The sequence below is a fragment of the Centrocercus urophasianus genome, unplaced genomic scaffold, assembly GCF_019232065.1.
Source record: "Centrocercus urophasianus isolate 14NV4802_14NV808 unplaced genomic scaffold, USGS_Curo_1.0 seq_46, whole genome shotgun sequence".
NCBI lineage: Eukaryota > Metazoa > Chordata > Aves > Galliformes > Phasianidae > Centrocercus > Centrocercus urophasianus.
Window position 1 is genome coordinate 140,743 of NW_024885044.1, and position 15,225 is coordinate 155,967.

General features: G+C 44.2%; 2 protein-coding genes across 4 annotated transcripts in view; both read right to left on the reverse strand.

Annotated features, from left to right (window-relative positions):
* The window catches only part of LOC122168759 (plasmanylethanolamine desaturase-like), a 45,935-nt gene that overhangs the window by 8,847 nt on the left and 21,863 nt on the right, over window positions 1–15,225 (reverse strand). Inside the window, exon 9 of the transcript XR_006171356.1 lies at window positions 6,434–6,582. The gene's annotated coding sequence lies outside the window, so the exon portion shown is untranslated. The remainder of the gene's footprint in view (window positions 1–6,433; window positions 6,583–15,225) is intronic.
* UBE2V1 (ubiquitin conjugating enzyme E2 V1) lies at window positions 1,055–15,220 on the reverse strand. 3 transcript variants are annotated; one of them, XM_042834319.1, is made up of 4 exons: window positions 15,160–15,220; window positions 6,434–6,582; window positions 3,173–3,298; window positions 1,055–2,799 (listed from the first exon to the last, which is right to left on the reverse strand). In XM_042834319.1, exons 1-4 carry the CDS (start codon window positions 15,179–15,181, stop codon window positions 2,653–2,655), a joined length of 444 nt encoding a protein of 147 aa, XP_042690253.1. In that variant the 5' UTR covers window positions 15,182–15,220; the 3' UTR covers window positions 1,055–2,652. The 3 variants fall into 3 exon arrangements, with proteins under 3 accessions (XP_042690253.1, XP_042690254.1, XP_042690252.1); XM_042834320.1 differs by having other exon boundaries at window positions 15,166–15,201; XM_042834318.1 differs by lacking the exon at window positions 15,160–15,220 and adding an exon at window positions 12,791–12,893.

Here is a 15,225-nt window from a genome sequence, read left to right on the forward strand (position 1 = left end):
TATGCTGCTCATACTTAGCATGGAATACCAGTGCACAGAGCACCAAGTGTTCCTGAGCGCACCTCCTACATAAGACAATGAACAGTCAACCACTTTTTTTTTCCAAAGCATCTCCCAACACTGTACCACAAGGACAACGGCTAGCACAGATCCCAATGAAGCGTGGCTCAGGTCAAAGTAGAACACACCAACCTGTGCAAAGCAAATCTGACGGTTCCGGAGTTTTCAAACCAGCACTTGCATTCTGAAGGCGGGGGAAGCACCAACCACGCACCAACCACACCCTCCTGAGCAGCACATGGGCATTCTCACAGCAGCTCAGTAAAACAGAGCCATTCAAGAACCACTCCGCAATGACCAAGCATTTTCCCGGTTCCCATTTAACACCTTCAGATACAGAGCAACTTCAAAAACACACAATGCTGACACAGTATTCGTCTGTCTTCACAACACCCTCTGAGCTATGACTGGCAAAGACCACAGGACAGCACAAGTTTCACACGTACAGCTCGTTCCCTTTTCTGTCCCCACACCCAGAACTCCGCATTTCATCGCAATACCGAAGTTAAAGCACAACGGAGACCTTCCAGCAATCTTCGTTAGCAGAGATAGTCTGAACCCAAAAAAGCCCAAACTGTGCAGCTCCATCTTTATCCAGATTTACAAAGGTCTGTTTTTCACAGTTCACCACTTGAGAATCAGGTGAGATTTCAGGCTGCAAAGTTCTTCATTAACCTGACAGTGCTGCATGCAACCACACGTGGAGTCGACTTCCTCGGGGTTACGGCACAGAAGGTCACTGCAGTGCCGGCACCTCGGGCTCCTCAGCACCACTGGCACTGCCGCGGGCAACTCTACGCAGGTCTGTCTGAGGGCTACACTGAATCTAAAGCTTCTCCTTGGCACAGCAGCAGCAGCAGCTGGATAAAGACAATTGCCTTTCACCACCAGTTTTCATGCTCTTAACTAAGTGCGATCTGTAGGAAGATACTTCCGACAAATCAAAAATTCCATAGGGGATCAAAATTTAAACATAAATACAATTAAAGCCTTCTAATATTAATGCACACTTTTTATTATATTAAAATCAGGCAATGGTCTGATACAATAAAAAGGCTGCTTATGGAATACTGTTATGTTAAATCTTAATTACAGATGATGATAAATCCTTACAACTAATATTTTTCTCAAAAGAGTTAATGGAAACATTGTTGTTCATTGACTTGATAGCTGCTGCTTTAAAACGTATTTTTATTCTTTTTTTCCTTTTTCTTTTTTTTTTTACGCAAACACTTGATCTTTTCATCAAATTTCAGACACACTAGGCTGGTTGCATGTAAGCTTGCATCCACACTGAAGTTAGTGGTCCAAAAGAGTAAAACAGAAAAGGCAGCGATTTGCCAGGATGCAAAGCCAGTACCGGTCCTTACTCTGCTGTACGCACCACTTCCCCAGATCTTTGCTGAGGGGTTTTCTCTTCCAACACTCAGAGAATCCTAACGGAATCTATGCTGACTCGATTTGTCTGTCAGACTTTTAGAAGGGCCAACCTGGATGCTGCACTCAGTTAATCAACGTTCCTGGGTCATTCCAAAGCACCAACAACACAGCGACTGGAACTGGAGTGTGTGTTTTGAATCTACGCGCAGATCTGGCAGCAGATTTTGGCCATCCTGGTAAATTACTGCTCTTTTCACCATGTCAAAAGCCTATCTAACAACATCAGCCGCAGCCAGCTTGGTGGTGTGGCAGTAATGCCAGAGGAACAGAGAAAATCCACACTTGCGAGCAGAACAGATACTCTTGGTTCCCAGGCTGGTGAAGACTAAATTTGTTGCAAAATCAAAACAATAAGCAGAAGGGAATACGTCAAGTTATTGCCCCAGTGCTTACCCCTGCCATCCAGGGGTGAGAAGAGACAGAGAGGGGCAAAAAGAAAGCAGCATCCCCACTAAAAAGAGGGGAAGAGGGAAGAGATTAAAAGAACCCTGAATCCCTCATCCAATGCTCATGTTTCTGGTGAGGAAGATCAGGAAGAGAAATACAATCTATGCCTTGGCCAGAGGAAAGCTTGCCCCAGATTAACAGGGCATTAAAAAAATATAAAACCAAAAATGACCACAGTCACATTCAGCCTTTACTAGAGATAGCACAAAGGGAGGGATGACAGAGGTTAGCACACATCCCCATTAGTAGTCCATTAAGCCCAGTGTCGTACTGGAAGCAAAAACCTTTGTGTCTATTCTAATAAACAGCCCTGAGCTTCAACGCTATTGCAGAAGACAGAAAAAGGAAATAAACAAAACAACCCAGGCCAGACACACAGCAAGGTGATTGTGGGATGTATGCTTCACAGTTAAGTTAGATGTGCCACACTGGTCTTGACAGTAATCAATTTGAATTGACTTTTCCTGATACCAGAAGTTCAGCTATGTGGACAGTGGTTACACGACAGGATTATTTGTTATAGCACAACTTATATTTCAAATGAAAAAAATTAGTATCATTTACAGTATCTCAAGAAAAATGTTCTTTGAATGGGAACTTCCTTTCCAGTATTTTGAGGTCTACAAGATGCATCTAGAAAATTTACTACTGTGGAAAATGAAGACAGCTTAAATTGAATAAAGGGGCATGATTCTTTTTTTTTAATTAATTGCTGTAACATTGTCCTTCAGGTGGCTGAGGAAGTTTCATATTTTCTTTAGACATCATTAGACGCCGAAGCTCTTGCAGAACAACTTTGATACTAAAAGAATTCTGCCATTTTGCTAGGACTGATATGGCTCTGGGGTCCACCTAGAACAGACAAAAACACCATTTCTGTCACAGTCAGTACTATCAATACAGATAACTCCCACACACACCCTCCAGCCAAAGATCTTTTAAGAAGTCTGAGTGCAAGAGAACAAAGAATGCAAAAGCAAGCAAGTGGCTTTTCTGAAAGCATAACTAATACATGCATATCTATTTGCAAGCTGCAAATGTATAGGAAAAGTACATTTTGATTCCAGTATTCTCTCAGTTTGTACAGTTCCCTTCTATTCCCCTTTCCTTCTACTCTAAGAAATGGTACGAGCAAACAGAAAGTATTAAAGCAAATTGCAAATATAAAGCATTCATTTGAAGCTGCACAGGAAAGTCATGTAAAATAATAAAAACAAAAACTTACCACTCCATTAGAACTATTTACTCCATTCATATTAATTTTTGTTACAAATCTTACAAATGGAGGTGCTTCTGGATACTTAGGCCCACATTCTATTTTAAGGCTGTATATTCTGTTTTCATAAATTGTCTGGGGGAATAAAAGCAGGGAGGGGGAACAATTATATCAGGCAGTTCAACAATCACTAGGTTAAAACAGTGGTTATTTCAGGGACCCAAACCACTAAACAGAAAGGCAGTCACTTGCAAACTATGCTGGCTCCCTCTGTTTTGGGTTCATTTTACAATATTTGAAGCACTAAATGCTGTTCTTCTGCATATTAAGTTCCACTATTTTTTTAAGCACACATTGAATTTTCACTTAAAAGTGAAGCTGGCATTGCTTCCTGTTCACTACCTGAAATGATTTTTGTTATCATCATATAGTTTAGATATCTACTTTTCAACCAATCTTTATAAATCAGTTCTGTTTTTATCAATTCATTAATCACAAACATGAACTTGAAATCAAAACTAAGGCTTTAGTGTAGAGAGCTATCTGAAGTTGGCCAGTCCTAAAGCTGCACTTAAATACTTTCTTTAGTCAATGGTCAACCCAATGCATGAGCTCTCTGAAAGATGAATGCTCCAAAATTTAGTATATTTCAAAGTACACAGGTTGTACTGAAAGTAATGCCTCCTATTTATTTTCATGGAAACTACAACAGATACATAAAGCACAGTAACATTATTTGATAGAGCAAATTCTCAGCTATAAAACACTGGTTTTCAACATAGTCCCCACCATTAGTTGAATCGTGGAGATGAGTTGATCAAGGCGCTCTTCACTTTGTTGTATGACAGCTGTGCAAGGCCATTCTGGAACACGGCTTATCCTTCATGTTGCTGTTGACAGTGCTGAAAGGCACCACCATGACTGTGCCAGCATCCACTGCTTGGTCTCCATGTATGTTCAGCAATCATGGATGGATGTGAATGGGTGCCTTTTTTTTGCCACATAGGGGAATCCAATTTCCTCCCTTTGCTCCATAAGCACTTCCATGTCAGACACCACTCTGTCAGACTGCCCCTCTGCTGCCAGCTGTCACACGGCAACAAGATGTAACGGGACATTGGTGGGAAGGTTCAGCCCTACTGCCACACCACCAATATCCGCCTCTGACATCACGGGCCAACATCACAAAATAGGAGGCATTACTTTTGGAGCAGCCCTGTACATCCTGAACCCAATCAGCATCAACACTGTCCCAGAGACTGGGAGACAGTCTCCTGGCTCAGCCTGGACTGTTCCAGTCTCCTGACGGAACCACGAAAGCTCTGTGCACAGAGCAATTAACACACCAAAGTCTGCAGGCTTTTATGGTCCTTGCAGGTAACCACATCACATTAAGACTAGTGAACAGGAAGTCTTCATCATGCACAGGTCTACAGCCCGTATAAAACAGGTGCAGACAAAGTCAAAGTTCTGACAGCACCACTGTTATTGAATAGTTTGTATAAGCAAGAGGAATGATTGGTTGCAAAACCGTCTGCACCGAGCCTGGGAAGGAGCAGCACGCCTCCATGTATGGTAGCAGGGACACCCAGAGCAGCAACGCGGACCCCGCTCAGCACAACAGTTCTTTTTTCCCTACGGGATGCGCAGCATCAGATTCCTCCATCTGCCACAAGCATGACTGTTTTCTACTCAGAAGAAAACAGGACTTTTTGATTTTTTTCCAAAGCCAGTATTTCTCACATCCTATTAAAAAAATGGTAATTACAGCACTGAGTATGAACAGACCTAAAAGCAGAGGAACCTCCTCACAAATAAGAATGTCTGAAAGTTCCCAGAATCTCCCTCACTGCAGCCTGTGGTCTTCAAACAATTACCTCAACTCAAGAATGTTAAAAAAAAAAAAAAAATCTGTATTCATAAGTGTGTCAGAAAGACAAAAGAGGCACAGCTGAATAATTCTTTTGTGGCAGTCCTCTAGCCTTGGTTAGCAGTGTGACGTGAGCTACAGATTTCTATCACTGCTGACAAGTCAACATATGCCTATTTGCATGTTTGTTTCTATTTGAATTTCTAAATTAGATTTCAAGGTTGTTCAAATTTTGCATAGCATGTAAGTGCACAGTGAGCCTACCTCACCATCCTAACGTAGGCTCATTAAAGCTCTCCTAATGTTCTAAAATCAAATGTCATTCTGAGAAACAATTTGGGCATATCATAAACAAATGAAACGGTCATGTATGGGCAGATGTTAGAAATGGCAAAAAGAGAAGAACCCTTCTAGATGAGATAGAAAATACTGCACGTGTAAAGTGTTATTAATTCCTGCACGTCATCATCTTGAGTCAGAAAAGGCAACTGACAAAATGGAAACACATCAGGCGGTAGCATGATTGAAGGATTGTAAAGGTTTCCATATTGATAGAACTGGAATTTTTGAGAAGTGATACTGAAGCCAGACACAGAGGACAACACAGACTACTGCAGGAAGGAGAACTAACTACCTGCACTTCATGGCAGGGATAACAAGGAAACCAAACAAATACACGGCAGAAACGGGGGCCACAGACACCTTCTGTTTTTAGAATACATGCATACATATGATGCACAATCAAGCCCTAATATTTACTGCCACAGACCCTCAGTTGAGTAAGGTTCTGGGAGGGAAAGGAGACAGAGAATACACATCAGTGCTATCAAAAAGATTATGACTGCATTACAAGAAGCTACTTTGGGAGAGAACATTCAAAAAAGTAACTGAATTCACTAAAATTCAAGTTTCCTGAGTTAGTTGAAACTGTAAAGGAGCATGTCAATACTTCTGCAATCAAAACGAACTCACAAACTCAAGAGGATGCAGCAGAAAGACCACCAGCAGTGCTGACAGGACATCCACATTTTACCTAGGTTAGCTCTAAATGTAATCTCACTAGCTGAAGGATTTTGAACCTTACTGCATTCAAGAGCAGAGGATATTAGAATCCTGGAATCTCAAAAGTTAGGTCTTAATGAATCTGTAAATACAAAGCAGATGTGACAGAACTAACCAGAAGTGGGTACTACAAGTATTCCAGATCATAAGCAAAAAGACATAGAGATAGATGAAACCCGTTTGTATACATCAGTTGATCTTTCAACATAAGTCACTTACTGAAGAGTTTTGCCACTCATTTGTGTTTTGTTTTTATTTCAGTACTTAGATTCAGAGAAGGAAAAGAGGAAGAAAAAAACAAGCAACACTTGTATTTTAATATTTAAGTGGATGCTTACTCTTGGAGGCCCAATAATCATTCCTGTCCATCTTGTGAGTGTCATATCTTCATCATCTTCAAGGCCCCAACTAACTGTTCCATCGCCTACTCCTTTTTGACCTTCTTCAAGTTCTTCCAACAGACGAAAATTACGAGGAACTTTTACACCTAAAAAACAATCAGAACAACATTTTAAATAAAACCTTAAAAATACCACAGTTTCTCAACAGTGTACAGATAGCCCTTTATTTAACATGGAGTTTTCAAGTGATACCAAACATGCTGAAAGTCTGAAAGGCCAGATGTTAGGGCAGGCAGCAAAACCAGGAAACCTCTCCATCCACTCAGAGACACAAACAGCATTACAGAGCTCTATTAGCAGTTGTTTTAATGATCTAAAGCATGAAAATGCATGAGATAGTAAAAATGAGCAGAGTCAAGTCCCTCATGGTATGAAGTCTCTCACAGCTTTTAAAAATATCACCACAATCAACTAGCACACTTTCGTAACGTTAAAAGGTTAATCTGAAGTCCGGTGCGCTCTGTCAGTAGCTATGCCGCCTTTAGTACCTCTGACCCCTTGTCACCACAGAACTTCAGCACTTCTGAACTGCTAGCGCACTATTCCTTAAAACGTACACAGTAAATTCTCATCTCCACTACATTAATGAAAAACAATGGCACAAGGGCTCATTGAGACGCTCGTGGTCACAATGCTGCATTTGTGGTGAAGGTCTTCGATCCCTTCATTATTTGTTCTTCCCCAGGATGCTCATACCTCAGCCACCAAAGCAGATGCACACTCCAGGCCACTGCTTCTACCTCAGATACCCAGGTGGAGCACAAGTCTTTCCAGTGGAAACAAAATTATTGCCAGGATACATTTGATGGACTTATTTTCACCTGACATACAAAAAGTTTGGGATTTGGATTATTTTTTCACCTCAATAACCCAAAATGAACTATGCACCAAGGCATAATAGTGGAAAATCCTAATGAATGCTCTTCATCATCACTGATGCAGCACAGCAGCAAAAGAGTGAGCAACTCGCCTTGAAACATCCAAAGTGGACCCAGTGGACCTCTCCTAAGACGTCACCTCATCCAGCATTCACAGCATGCACACATGCTCTGTTGCACACAGAGGCCGTTAGAAAGAAATCAAGACAGAGCTCTCTGTAAATCTCCAGAGCTCCCTGAAAACATGGGCAACCACTGGCAGAAGGCCTAAGGCTTTCTAAAATGTAGTGGCTTTTAAAGTCTGGTGGCTCTGGTATTCTTAAAATCCCTAAGTATATTAGTGACCTACGCAAATTAAATGTCAAAGTCACTCTTGCTCCAGAATTATAGTTGCCACAATTTCATTCACTACAAAAAAAAGCAAATTACTGGAGAAATCAGTTTGTTGGCCCGTTTGGTACCACATCTCCAATAATCAAGTTCCAGAATATTCTGGGTAAATGAGATTTACCGACAGAGCTGTAGTGAGGACACAGACAGGAGCCCAGTTCCACCAGTGCAGCACCAATGCAGGAGGGGCTGCAAGGCACAGTCCAGTGCAGCTTCATGCTAATCAAGCTGATACCGTGACTGCTGAGCAATACAAACCTTTGGCTGTGAAAGGAAATGAGTCAGTGCGGCTGTGAAGCCATCACCATGAGGCTGATCCCAAACCCTAAGCAGGAATAGGACCTCTTTGAGATAGCCGCCATCTCCCTTGCACAAAACCTCCAAATTGTGATGCAGCCTGTGAGCCTTCAGCACGGAAAGTTCCAAGTGTGCTCCTCACAACTGGGCTAGGCAGATCAGGCATTCCATCCTAACTGAAATCCATGGGACCAGATGCCATCACCACCTGCACGTGCTGCTGCTCTGCAGGACCTTCGCTGAGCACATCATGCCACCAAACCACATTTCCCTGGGCAGCACCACTGCGATGCCCACCAAATGTCATCTGAGCCTCTCTGTCAGTGTTTGCTAATACCGCCTCATATTCACCAGTGGTGTGAAGGAAACTCGCTGAAACTGAGAGAGACCAAAATCACAACCGAGGAGGAATCAGTACCATAGTGACAGCACTGCATGCTTTAAGGAAAGCAGACACAGGCCATACATCAAAGAAAATCACAAATATTGCCTACCTGCCCTTTCTCTAAGCACCAAGCACTCTACTCAATGAAAGAGACAGGAATCCTGCATGAAAAAATTTAGGTGCTTGTGTAATTAAAAATTCCATCATCTGGCGAGGCCATAATCAGACCAATGGGCAGCTTTACTGCTAAGCACAGTTAGGTCTGGCTTTGCAATGTTACAGGCAGAAAGAGCAGCTTGACCTCAGGGCTCCCCGAGGGCATGGGTGCTCAGCACGTCTGATTCTGCCTGAACCACAGACACACAATGCAAACAGCATCTCTGAGGTCCCTGACAGATCCAAGGTTTGCAGAGCACTCACTGTTTGCATCTCATCCTGGTTCCTATTAGATGGAAAAAGCGAACAGAAATGGTTATTAGTTCCACAGCAACTGCTTTCCAGTAAGCATTGTAGGAACATAAGCTTATTTCCAAATGACCTGTCCTTATATAAGGCAGAGGAACGGATCAGATGCAGGCTGCTGGTCAGCCCAGGAGGACACACAAAGCTGAAGGCAATGGCCTGGGCCACGCAGAGACAGCTGCCGCATCCTGATTACAACACCTGGGCAGGACTGTAATTGCTGGCTGTACGCAAACAAACCGTCATGCTTTTGTCCGGCAGAATTCCTAGAAAGCGGTCTGAATTGTTCCAGGCACCCACACTGTTTGTCAGGCAGAGCAGGCTGTGCCAGGGGATGCCCTGGTCCACCCCATCACCTCCCATAGCGCTCACAGTGCAGCAGTGGAGCTCTCCCAGGCAGTTCCCAAACCAACCTGTTTTTCTGAAAGCCCTTTGTGTAACACAAAAAAAACTTGGTAAAGTCATGGGTAATTATAAATTAATAAAAAATACTTCCAGCTATGCATTTTTATAGAGCCTTCACTGTGGCTCAAGTAGACTCCCATACAGTGGGAGCATTTATGGCATAAACAGACAATTCCACCCAGATAATGGCTCCTCACAGCTTGCCTGATCTTGCAGAAATGCTCCCAGAAACATAACTGAAGAAGCATTACAGAGCAAAGGCAGGTATTTACTTCCATTCACAAGAGCAAACCTATGAAAGCTGAGCCGCGTAACTGCACCAGTAAGGTAAACTCTCAAACCACACAGCTTTGTACAGTCTGTAAGAAGTTCATTTTTAGTAAATTTGCATACAGGAAGCCTCAAACACGGACATTAATTCTTTAAGTAGTTCGTGAAATACTTTTAAAGGAAATTTGAGAATAACACTGAATCACAGGTGCAGTTTTGCAGAAAGTCAAGACATGAATTTTACTGAACTTAAAGTTGCAGTTAAGGAGCTGCTAGGTTTTAGATGACATCTCTCCAGCCTTCAAATAGAATTAGGAGCTTTTGCTTCCAAAACTTCCAGTGCTGCTGCATGGATGGGCACCAATGAGCGTTTGGCACAAAGGCTGTCTGCTGGACCACGAGCCACAGGCTGGGCCAGGTCAGTCACACTGGGACCAGGAGCCTGTGGCCACCAGAACCCACTGCAGTTCTGCACCAAAGAAACAGAATTATTTCTGAAAGACAGTTAAAGCACTCTGAGATTCGCCTTCAGCACCACTTCTCCCTGCACCACTTCGGATGCAGAGATACAGAAATTCATGCATCTTAGAATTATTTTTAAAATATTCTTACCAGTCCGAGGTTTTCTCAAATTCACATTCTTGTGAAGTACACAGTATGTCTTTAACAAGTTAAAAATAATATCTGCTGACAGACTCTGCTTTTTAATATTTTAATTTTCCCAGCTATAGATGGGAAGCAATCTTGAATTCAGAGACTGTATCACAGTGCAAATAGCACTGAAATGAAGTGGGCAATGCTTCTGAGAGTAGATGCTCCTCCTGAATGCTCCTCCTCGGCACGAGCAGAACGAAATAAAGGCCTCACAAAAATGTCAGTAAATCTCTCTTTCCTTTCTTCAATGAAATCTTGAGGATTATAGCACAAATATTTCATAGAAAACAGCTTAACAAAGCACACTGAAAACGCTCTTCACTACTGTTGTGGTTTAACACAGCAGACAGCTAAGCACCAGACAGTTTTACACTCACCTCCTCCCAACCCAGTGGGATGGGGGATAAAATTAGGAGAAGATGCAGTAGAACTTGTGGGTTGAGCTAAAACTATTTACTGAGAAAAAAGATAGTATTTATGACAAATATATACATTTGTACATAACAGGTGATGCACAAGCAATCGCTCACCACTCCTCCACCGATACGCAGCTAGCCCCTCAGGCAGTAGAAGAGAGAGTGATGAACTCCCACCCCCTTCTAAACTCCTTCTGCTTGATGTTGTATGGTATGGAATATCCCTTTGGCAGGTAGAAGTCAGCTGTCCTAATTCTGTTCCCCCCCAGCTCCCTGACGTCTTGGCTCTGTACAGCACTGCTTAGTAGAAACGATCAGCATCGTTATGCTATCAACATTCTTCTTCTCCTAGAACCAAAACATGGCATCATACCTGACATTCCGACAACTTGCCAGGGGCTCTGAAAAGAATTGCTGCAGGTTTCTTTACACACTCGTGGATAATAGGAAACCCCAAATTCTCCCCTTTCAAGGCCATTTTAACTTTCTGTACCAGTTCCTCACCTACATTATTTCAAGGGAACTGAAATCCATTAACTTTAACTGCCTTCGTTGCTCGCATACATTAAAATTCTTTCTGCTGTTTACTTTTGAGCATTTGTTACTCGGCCTTTAATACACTTCTTCCAATGTAATCCTCACCTCTCTGCAAACTGGAAATCTGACAGCTTATCCTTACAGTACTACCAGTGTAAAAAATAAATAAATTGTTCCTTGTCAAAAACATATATAGCTTTTGAAGTGATGTAATATTTAAAACAGCAAAAGGCTTTCAGCAGTTGTCACAGAAGCTTTCAGGATGCAGGAACCTTTGATTTCCTGAATCTTCTTTACAGACACTTTCTCCTTCACACTGCAGACGGGTACTGAAATAGCTTGTGAATTCAGAATAACTTCTTGAGCACCTGAAATAATTCAGTGTATTCAGTTGTGCAGAAGCTAGAGCTTCTGTCCTTCATTGCTGGAAGCACATTACTTAAAGAGGGCTTCAGAATGCCTGAGATAGGCAGGCGTTGGCACGGAGCTGAAACCCAACATCCTGCCCGCAGAAGGAGGGTGGGACACATTCCATCATTTGTATCAGAGCTGAAAAGCAAAAGGTTACCAGCTCAGTTAGTGCTCTAGAGAAGTCATCCTGAACTCATCCCACAGCTGGGAAAACCGTCTGAGCACCCTGCCCTGCTGAAGGCACGCTGACACCTCAGCACACCTCATTGGACTCATCAGCTACATGGTTAAAAATTATTTTATTTTAATATCCTAATGAATTATTTTAAGTTTTCAGCCAGAATGTCATTCTTCCAATACATTACATAACCATACCATACAAAAAGATTCAGCTGTCTTATTGTAAGATTCCTGAACTATTTACCCTTGTTTCCCATTCTATTCTTGCGTGACACCAAGAAGCTCTGCTGCCAACTTCTTCAGCAACTGCTACTTCAAGTACTCTTATATTCCATCTTATTTAAGAATGCAGAATTAGCCTTTCCAGTTTCTTCTTCATTTCTTTCTCCTTCACACAGGTATTTTATTGACAGACTTACAAGGCACTTGGTGGCTGGCAATATTTATTGGGATAATACTGAGCACTATGTGCACTACACAGGCAAAGGCTCCAATACCCTTCAGTAAACAGCTTCCTCTGTATTCTAATGGCTGTTCTTCTTTTCACCAACAAGTCTGAGTTTGTAGGGATTTTATGGGTCCGCCAACAATTACAAAGAGAAGTTTTTCATACACCATACTAAAATCAGTCTGCCTTTTTCTTTCTCAGCAATATTAACCACACAGATTGCCACCATCACGCCCATTCACTGAATTATTTGTCCTATTCTGTTGAGGTTTTCCACATTCCTCTGAGCTTGAGTAACTTGTATCTGGGCAAATTGTGTTACCACTCTGTTCCTGTGAGCTGTTGGTAAACACAGTGTCTACCACAGCCCTGCAACAGACCTATATGAGAACAGTGAGTTAAATGAGGTCATTACACTTTTTCTCATGACAGAAGTTGGAAAAACAGGATTTCATAGGCCAACATGGCCAGGTTCTGACCCCTTATAATAATGTCCTTCCACTGGAGCATGGCTACACTGGAGCAGGAGCAAGCTGTGGCAGAACACTCAGAGGTACCCACCTGCAGCAGCTCTAAGGGCTTGGCTGCACCGTGCCCACTCCCTGAGCCAACGGAGCCAACCTGTGCAGCATGCAGCCTGAGAGCTGGGCAAGCACTTACTGCTCGGGTGCTGTGGTCTACTGTGAAACCTTATTAGGACGACTAAAGCCAACTCTTTATTCATATATTAACTGTGAGGAAAAGAGAAAGGAGAAAAATTATCATCTGCAACACAGAACTCTGTATAAACGATACTGGTGAGCCTAACTTCTTCACATTTTTTCCCCTTTTTAATTATTCTTACTGGCTTATTAAATAAAAAGACAAGGCATTTACTTGTCTAATTCCCAGGATCAGCCCTGACTTTTTTTCTTTAAATCTGCAGTGCTGTAATCTGTCATTCCTTCCTCTGGGCCAGTAGCTGCTTTCAAAGAATGACTGAATACTTTTCATCCACAACCTCTTCTTAAGCTCTTTCAATGAACTATAAACTTACAATATCAAACACCTCAAGTACTTTGTAAGTAAATATGAATGCATTTAGATGCCATGAAACAAGTGTTAGCAAAACCTGTTCTGCAAATGAGTGAAGACATAGTGATGCCTGCATGCAGCCCCACAGTGAATCAGGCACAGTGCAGAACAACAAGGTGTCACTTCCTGGCTCTGTGTTACCAATGCCCTCAGCATATTGGTGAGGAGGAATCATGACCTGCATTGTAGAGCCACTACTGCTGTCAGGAACTAGACACTATGTTGCTCTCTTTTTCAGAAAGGACAATCTCCAGCCATACTTTACTGGTACACCCAGACAAAGCAGGTTGGTGGTAAGTACAGCAGTCTGGATTCACAACTGGACAAAGCTCCCAGACCCACACCAGTGCAAGCCATGGATCTGTATGCAAAATTCCTCAGTCCCAACCACGGGGCTTACTGCCCAAGTTCACTGTTTCAGCAACACATTTTTTTTGACACATACTGTTTTGCACTATTTCCTCTTGCCAGCAGCACTTCAACAAACAGGACCTCAAGAACAGCTATGCGCAGTGCTTGTCTGATGCTCATGTTCTAGGGGCAAGGACCTGAGCACCTGTTTGCCATCTCTCTGGCTCTGTACTGCTTCCAACACTGAAGGCCAGGGAAAATTCAGGAGGATGCAAGGTAACACAGCACTCCGAAGGCACAGTGCAGCTGATGAACAGTGGCTACCAGCATACAGCTCATCCCAAAAGCACGGAGGAACTGTGCAGGGCTGGCTCCAGACTCAGTCGCTGGAGTTTGGATCTCCATCTCCCCTCCCCCATGACCACCCAGGCAATAACTCATGAAGCTGCACTGGTTTAGAAGCAACAATCACTGGCCTTGCTTTTCCAGACGTGTACGAAATGGAAAGTCAGCAGACTGATACAGTTACAGGAGTGGAGAAGTGAGATAATGCGGTAGTGGAAATCCGCACCGTCCATGGGCTTTAACAAGTGCTCCACACCTCACAGCCACCTGCTTCCAAGCACAGAACCTTTTTATGAACTTGGTCACTAGGAATTAACTGCACTGTGACACTTATTCTCGAAGGCTGGAAAGCCACCAGCAGAAACCTATCTGTAAGGAAAGTACCTCTAGATATTTCTGCTGTACCTCACGGTGCAGCCCTTGGACGATCCCACATTTATCATCAGAGAATGCAATCTCAGCGTGGTGCTGCTAGGGCACGCCAGGCACTGTTTACAAGAGCAGATGGGTGAGATTGGCAAACAGGAATGAAACTGCGTTATTTGGTCAGCAGAGGTTGACCAGAAAGGATCAGCAAGAAAAGAAACATCGAGGTCTGGTTACTGCCATTTAGTTTAATGCGCAAAAGATGACCATGAGCCGTTTAACCATTCACAGCAGAAGCAGAACGAGGCAGGAAATCAGCATTCAACTTCCTGAGCCCTTCGGAAGCGGCACCCTCGGGCCCCGACCCCCCCGACAGCCGCCGCTCACTCCGAGAGCGCCGCGTTCCGCCCGCACCCCGGAGCCGGGACTCACTGCGGGCCGGGGGCGGCCGGGAGCGGCTCCGAAGCCTCCGCGCGGGGCGTTCCGCGGCTCCCTCCACCGAGTCACGCCCGGCCGCAACCCTCGGCCCCGGTCCCCCCAGCCAGGCCTCCGCCGCGAGGCCTCGCAGCCCCGGCGAGGCTGCGGCGAAGAGGAAGGAGACGAGCCCGGCCCTGCCGCCCCGCGGCCGGCCACTGCGCCCCTCGGCCCGGCCCCCGCCACCCCCTTCCTCTTCACCGCAGCCCTCGCCTCTCCGGCGGCCACCTTCCGGCTCGGCCCCGCCGCCTGCTGCCCCGCAGCGAGGGGCGGCCCCGCCCGGCGCCCCCCGGCCCGGCCCGGCCCCGCCGCCCGCTCACCCGCACCCGTGGTGGCCGCCATCTTGCGCCGCTGCCGCCGGAGCCCCGCCTCTGCCGCCGCGTCAA

Excerpts from the sequence above, each read along its gene's own strand:
- UBE2V1 (XM_042834319.1), bottom strand. The coding sequence starts at position 15,181 with ATGGCGGCCACCACGGGTGCGG. Across the intron at positions 6,583-15,159 it reads GGCGGCCACCACGGGTGCGG|GTGTAAAAGTTCCTCGTAAT; the intron begins GTGAGCGGGCGG and ends ATTGTTTTTTAG. Across the intron at positions 2,800-3,172 it reads TAAATAGTTCTAATGGAGTG|GTGGACCCCAGAGCCATATC; the intron begins GTAAGTTTTTGT and ends TGTCTGTTCTAG.